This window comes from Dendropsophus ebraccatus, chromosome 1 (assembly GCF_027789765.1).
Source record: "Dendropsophus ebraccatus isolate aDenEbr1 chromosome 1, aDenEbr1.pat, whole genome shotgun sequence".
Lineage (NCBI taxonomy): Eukaryota > Metazoa > Chordata > Amphibia > Anura > Hylidae > Dendropsophus > Dendropsophus ebraccatus.
In genome coordinates, this window is record NC_091454.1 from 192,858,213 (window position 1) to 192,866,211 (window position 7,999).

General features: G+C 45.2%; 1 protein-coding gene across 2 annotated transcripts in view; it reads left to right on the top strand.

The window, feature by feature from the left end:
• RASSF2 (Ras association domain family member 2) overlaps nt 1-2,479 on the top strand; it is a 37,554-nt gene extending 35,075 nt beyond the window's left edge. For both annotated transcript variants that reach the window (XM_069943171.1, XM_069943180.1), the window contains exon 11: nt 752-2,479. In XM_069943171.1, the coding sequence (XP_069799272.1) occupies nt 752-821 (70 nt within the window). In that variant the 3' untranslated portion in view covers nt 822-2,479. The remainder of the gene's footprint in view (nt 1-751) is intronic.
• Nucleotides 2,480-7,999: the final 5,520 nt, after the last annotated feature.

The following is a 7,999-nucleotide window of genomic DNA, read 5'->3' on the forward strand; positions in this document are numbered from 1 at the left end:
GCCCACCAGCTGCTGATTGGCAGTTATCTATCCGTGCTGTGTATAGGCAGTCAACTGTCAATCAGCAGCTGGAGGGCGGGGGGAGGGGTGTGGCAAGAATCCTACTCTCCTGCATATTAGGAGAACAGCTGAACAGAATGATGTAAGTAATACACCGATCTGTTCAGCATTTCTGTCACTAGTTTATGCCACCCTCATTTAAGGCAGAATAAAGGTAGTGACAGATTTCCTTTTAATAAAACTCCATCATCATTTACCTGGCTGGATTTAATAAGAGGCCTGCCACATGACTTGCACAGAATTAGAGATGAGCGAACCAGGTTCGAGTTCGAGTCCATCCAAACCCGAACGATCAGCATTTGATTATCGATGGCTGCTGAACTTGGATAAAGCTCTAAGGTTGTCTGGAAAACATGGATATAGCCAATGACTATATCCATGTTTTCCACATAGCCTTAGGGCTTTATTCAAGGTCAGCAGCCACCGCTAATCAAATGCTGATCGTTCATGTTTGTATGGACTCGAACTCGAACTCGGTTTGCTCATCTCTACACAGAAAGGACCAGGAACTGGAGTGGAGGACAGCGGACCCTGTTCTCTTAATATGCAGGGCAATAGGATTCTTGCTGCACCCCTCCCCCCTTGGCCTCCAACTGATGATCGACAGTTGACTTTTGACAAAAATGTCCTACCCTGGACTTCTCCTTTAAATGCCTGTTGTATAACTAATTATTTTCTGTATTATTTCTAGGTACATGTCGCTCCGCCTGCTTATTGAACAACGATTGCACGACATGGCCCGCACTCCTGCAACCATGTAGACGCCAGACCATCTATGTGAATGAGCCGAGATCAAACATACCAGATCCTTCCTCTGCTTGGCCTTGCACCAAGGAAGGAATCAACCAAGATGTCCAATATGAACACAATGACGTTACATTCCGCTTAACCTCTTAACCACGCTGTATTGTAAGGCTTCCAGTCATCCAGGGAATAGACCATTACTTCCAAGCTAGAATAGGTAGCCCTTGTATAACGGATGTAAAGGTGAACTATCACTTCATACTAGAGGTAGTAAAGGATACATAGGGGATGTCGTAGTTTCCTTCGGCCAGTAGCAATACAGAAATGGACCAAGTTTTTCTATGCTGAAAAAAAAAAAAATTAACCAAATTAAGGAAAGGTTTGTATAAACCATATGAATGTATGTGGAACCAATGGCTTCCTATCCCTACTGTTATAGCCTGCAGCAAAGGCTTATGGGTAATTATGATAATGAAGACACAATTTTTTGCAGAACTTCCCAGTTTCAAATGCACAAGTTGTAAATACATTTTTGCCTTTGTCAACCTGACCAATCCTAGTGTTACGGTATATTAGGGAGCAGTTCTATCATTGGAGGTTCTGTACAGAATGTATGAAGGGATTACTGTTTGCTGCCCTGACTATCTCCTGTATTCCCAACAATATAACATGTCATTCCTATGTATGCATGAATTGAACCCTGCTGTCAATGTATTTATACATAAGTGAGGAAAAGCACAAAGAAGAGCTATTATTTTACAGGGAATACAAACAGTTACTAACAGACTAGTCAGGAGAGGTAACAGGTACTTGCAGAGTGTTAGAGTCTTACAAAACTTCTTGGCTATAGTTTAGTCGGCAATACTATATGTATAGTCTGCAATAATATCTCCAAAGATAGAAGAACCTTCCAAATTATGCACAAAATCTAGTGTACCTAGCAGTGTCCTGGTGGTACGTATCATCTCCATGCAAAAGTATAGACCAGGTATTATCTATTTTTAAAGGGGAACGCTGGTGATTTTTTTTTTTCTTTCAAATCAACTGGTGTCAGCAAGTTATATTATACAATAAATTACAAATCTATGTATATCCTGCTGCCACCTCTGTCTTTCACAGGGGCTGTCCAGAGCAGTAGGGAATCCCTATAGAAAACCTCTCCCACTCTGGTGACAGAGGTGGCAGCAGAGAGCACTGTGTCAGACTGGAAAGAAAAGAACACTTCCTGCAGGGCATACAGCAGCTAATAAGTACTGGAAGACTTGGGATTTCTAAAGAGAGTAAAATTACAAATATTAGGGATGGTCTGAACCGAGTTCGGTTCGAGTTCGTATGAACCCGAACCCTCGGTAATGATTCCCGCTGTCTGCCTGCTCTGTGGAGCGGGCGGATCCAGCGGGAGGACCGCCTGGAAAACTGGGATACAGCCATAGCCATAGGCTGTATCCCAGTTTTCCAGGCGTTCCTCCCGCTGTATCCGCCCGCTCCACGGAGTGGGCAGACAGCGGGAACCATCAACGGCAGGTTCGGACCATCCCTAACAAATATAATTATAATTTATAATAATTATAATTTTCTAAGACCAGTTGATTTGACAGTGACTAAAAACTCAGCACTCATCCATAGAATTTGTTTTATTGAAAATTCAACATAGGAACAAAACTCAGGACACGTTTCGGCACAACGCCTTTCTCAACTGCCACAGTTGAATAAGGTATTGTGCCGAAACGTATCCTGAGTATTATTCCTATGTTGAATTTTCTATAAAACACGAGCAATTCTATTGGCCGAGATTTTTGTGAATGACTATGTATGGGATTTTGCTCCCTCCTTTTACGAGCACCACCGATCTTCAGAGTGTCGATTGGCTAATTTTGTTTTGACCAGTTGATTTGAAACCTTTTTGTTTTACCAGAGTACCCCTTTAAGGTCTAAACCAGAAAATTACTATAAGACCTAAGGTCCCCAAACCATATTCCTATTCCTGGGCCCCTGCATGTCATCACCGCTATATAAGTATTAATGACAACCAGAAGTATCAGGGATATTTGGGGGCCACTGCTGGCACTTGTCGGAGCACTAGACGTTATAGTAAGTCTTTAGAGACACCTTACCGGATCGATGTTGCTGTATGTAGATGAAGTAAATGAGATGTATAATGAAAATGGCCATTGTTGGCAAATGTTTTGTGTTTTCGTAATACTGCTAAACTATATGTGCTGAGCTTCTGAGTTACGTGTCATGTCTGTGTGGTTTTCTATCTAACAAATGTGAATTTTTGCAGCAGGGAATGCTGATTTACTTGCCCATTGCCCCCTTCCCTTTGGAATAAAGCACTTTGCAGTAAAATGTACATAGTGTTTCAATTTATAATAACATTGTGATGTCTACCTGGTTACTTATACATTTCTATAAAAAAATAGTGGTAAAGTCCAACAGTGAAGATTCTATGTCTTCATACAAAAAGCGGTATAGTAGGAACCCATAGACTGATATGGGAAGAGTATTACAGCTTCATACAACTTATACAGAGCCATAATACAGAAAAGTGTACAAGGCATTAAAGGGGTATTCCGCTGAAACGTAACTTTTCATATGTTGTTGCCCATAGCAAGACGAACAATTCATTCCATATTTGTTATTATCTATTCATTCTCCTTCCCCCAATTCTGAGCTGCTGCTTTCTGCCAAAGACACAGAAATCTGAGCTTTTCTCTCCGTCTCCCTCCCCTTCCCCCTCCCTTCTGAGACGGGTGATATAAACGAGTCCCTATCTGCAACTTTGTAATGCCAGGATAATAATCACAGTGATTTCATCAGCAACATGACCATAGATTAACCCACCCAGCATTACAAAGAAGCTACAAAGTTGCAGATACAGCCTGTACATACATGTCAACGAGCTGTTAGTATCCCTCACATCACCGACTGTCATATGCGATGGCTTCTTAGATTATCACACCAGCAGGGGGCAGCCAAAGGTTCCCCATTCCTGTTATAGAACCTATCATTAGGCGCAGTGTAATCCCTGGTTTCCTCTCATCTCCTAAATCTGTGATAAGGTAATGTAATAGAAGCCAAGATCTTCTCCTTCTCATCCTCGTGTGTCTATAATAAGCTCTTCTTCTAATTACATCCTCTCAGGATTTCTTGATAGTTGCATTAAAGGATGTTTTCCATTTTTGTTCCTTGACCTCCTGCACACTTATTATTAACCTCCTGGTTTTTTTTTTCTATTAGAATAATATTTTTGGATATTTGAAAATTTAATCAACATCTATAATCTGAAGAAGGACAAACCTGGATCAATATAGCCACTTATGTTCTATTTATTCCTCACTGATGGCTAATGGTTGAAAGGGTTTGTCAGTGGTTCCCTCAAGTCGTATATTTTCATAAGTTTAATGGGGTTATCCAGCGCTACAAAAACATGGCCACTTTCCCCCCTCTCTTGTCTCCAGTTCAGGTGTGGTTTGCAAGCTCCATTTACTTCAGCGGAACTGAGTTTGAAACCCCACCCAAACTGGAGACAACAGTAGGGGGAAAGTGGCCATGTTTTTGTAGCACTGGATAACCCCTTAAAAAGCACATTTATACCATTTTAGGCTATGTTCACACTGCGTATGAGTCCGGCCGCATTTCGTACGCCGCTGTACATGTGCGGCTGAAACTACGGGCATGGGAAAAATCAACATGCGGCTGGATGCGTACGAACCGCGAACATATTCCCGTAGTACAGTTATGCTTCCCTAGCTTGATTTGAAGCGGTCTGAGGCAGGTCATTTACTTGGAAATCTTCGCCCAGCCCAATAAAACTCACAGAACCTTTTGAATCGAAAAATCAAGGGTCAATTTAGCTGAAATAAGTACTCCGTACGGGACCGCATGGAAATCCACGGCCGGGAGTTGGAACATTTCCGTCCTCAAACAATGGTCTTGTTCATTTTTCACTGCGCCGTATACGATCCGGCCGTAAGCTCTTACGTAGTGTGCACTGTGCAGGCGTATATCGTATACTTTCAAGCGAACGCATCAACCTCAAAACTACGTGCGTATATTCGCGGTTCGCGAGAACGTTGCCGAACCCAAACCGTTTGGCAAGTCTGCTCAACACAATTAAAAACCCCTCAAAATTTTTCCACCTTGGCATTCTAGAGAGCACAACTTTATTATGTGTACGTTGTAATAGATATAGATCTGGAGAAGGGGACAAACATGCCCCCAATAACATGATTAGCCTCCATTACAGTGCAGCAGCGATTCAATCAGTTTCCTCGCTCCTGGCATTATGTTGTCCTCTGTGTTTCACGGACAGAACACGGAACATGTGAATGCAGCCTAGGTAATTGGAAAGAAGGGCCTCGGAAAGAGAAGTGTCAAAGAACTCAATGGTCACTCTAGCTCTATAGATCTTGGGGGAGATTTATCTTGGTGTAAAGTGAAACCAATCAGATTCCACCTTTCATTCCTCACAGACTCTTTGGAAAATGAAAAGCGGAATCTGATTGGTTGCTAGTGGCAACTGAGCCAGTTTCACTTTACACCATGTTTGATAAATCTCCCCTCTTGTGTGCAGATGTGAGAAACTTCCAGTTGTCACCATCACCGCAGCCTCCACTAATCACACACACACACACACACACACACACACACACACACACACACACACACACACACACACACACACACACACACACACACACACACACACCTCTGCAATGTACACATGCAGTGTCCCAGTACAGAAGATTTCTCTTTGTGTTTCTCCATCTCTCTGCATGTCTCTGTGTATATCAGTATTTCACTTGTCCCTGTACTGGAAAGGGATAATGGCCACTGCAAACTGGTTGTATTGTACTGCCCCCAGTGTTCGAGTCTGGTATTTCTTATATTTCTCTATGCATATTCATTTGCCTATTATTTAATGGTATGATGATGCAACTGGCCAGTGTCATGTGACTTCCCCGGCTGCCATAGTAACCCCAATAGCTGTCGAGCTTTTGGCTGGGGTCAGTTTGTCACTTCCTCTCTACCTCAGTAGTCTTCTCTCTACCCTCAAGGGAGAAGGTTGAGTAGTCTTCTCTCTACCCTTAAGAGAGGAGGTAGTGTTGTTCTCTCCTCCACCTTCAGGAGGTAGAACGTGCTCTGCTGCTTCCAAGCAAGGCCGCAACCAGGGCCGGCGTTAGGGGGGGGGGGGGGGGGGGGGGGTCAAACAAGGCAATTGCCCAGGGCCCCCATCCCCCAGGCGCCCCCTACCCCAGTTACAGTAGGGCAGTAGAGCACAGACAGCGTCCTGCATCGTCTGGCAGTGATCCCTGACTACAGCTAATGGCTGCTGCTATCAGGGGTCACACAGAGGCTGCAGGACGCTGCTCAGTGTCTGCTCCCTGTGTGTGTGTAGCTCCCCCTCCCCCTCCCTCCAGCTCCTCTTACTGCAGGTGACTTCCTCCTCTGGTGTGGAGCTGTCGGGACGATGGAGGAGAGGGCTGCCGGGTGAGGATGACAGCCTGCTGCTTTGGAACATGAGGGGGATGCACCACTGCACCCAGCATGGTAGAGGGAGTAAGTATACTGTACATGTAGTGTGTAATGTGTATGAATATAGGTGTATAATTCATTAGTGTAGTGCATACCTCCCAACCGTCCCGGATTTCGCGGGACAGTCCCGTTTTCGGGGTGCTGTCCCACGGTCCCGGAACAGCCCCCAGTGTCCCGCATTATATGTGGCCCCAGCGAAAAAAACAATAAATCAGTAACTCACCTGTCCTCCGGTCCCAGCAGCTCCACTCCCGGCAGAGCTCGCACTCCCATCATCCTCCGGGGCGGGCAGCGGGGTACAGAGACACTGACTGTGCCGGAAGTGACCTGTAGCCTCTGTCATGAATCACTTCTGGTACAGTCAGTGTCTCTGTACCCCGCTGCCCGCCCCAGAGGATGACGGGAGTGCACGCTCTGCCGGGAGAGGAGCTGCTGGGACCGGAGGACAGGTGAGTTACTGGTTTATTGTTTTTTCCGCTGGGGCCACACAAATGGGGGGTATTGGCTACTCTGTGGGGCACTATATGGGGGATTGGCTACTATGTGGGGCATATATGGGGGCATTGGCTACTATGTGGGGCATATATGGAGGATTGGCTACTATGTGGGGCATATATGGGATTGGCTACTATGTGGACACTATATGGGGGATTGGCTACTATATGGGGCATATATGGGGGCATTGGCTACTATGTGGGCACTCTATGGGGGTTTGGCTACTATGTGGGGCATATATGGAGGGATTGGCTACTATGTGGGGCACTATATGGGGATTGGCTACTATGTGGGGCACTATATGGGGATTGGCTACTATGTGGAGCACTATATGGGGATTGGCTACTATATGGGGGATTGGATACTATGTGGGGGCATATATGGGGGGATTGGCTACTATGTGGGGGACTATAAGGGGGGATTGGCTACTATGTGGGCATATATGGGGGATTGGCTACTATGTGGGGAACTATATGGGGGCATTGGCTACTATGTGGGGCACTATATGGGGGATTGGATAATATGTGGGGCACTATATGGGGGCATTGGCTACTATGTGGGGCACTATATGGGGGCATAGGCTACCATGTGGGGCTCTATATGGGGGCATTGGATACTATGTGGGGCACTATGTGGGGGATTGGATACTATGTGGGGGATTGGATACTATATAGGGCATTTTTGGCGGAATTGGATACTGTATAGGGCACTATTCAGTCAGCAGCATGTGGTGACTGTAGGGGAGTGGCTATGGAGGGTTGCTATGGGGGCGTGGCTATGGAGGGTTGCTATGGGGGCGTGGCTATGGGGACCGTGGCGCACATGTCCCTCTTTGCTCTTTGCAAAAGTTGGGAGGTATGGTGTAGTGTGTGTATGAATGCCATGTGTATGATGGACGAATGTAGTGTGTGTTACATGTCATGTGTGTGGTGGATGGACTGGATGGTTTGGATCTGTATAATGTGTTTTCATGGATGTGTTAGTGTGTGTGTGTGTGTATATATATATATATATATATATATATATATATATATAAATATATTGTGTGAGCACTGAGGTGAATAGACTGTATATAGGAGCTGCAGCCATTCTCCGGCCTCATCAGTCCTATGTAATTGCTGCAGGTGACCACTGAAGCCGCTGATTGGCTGCAGCTCCTATG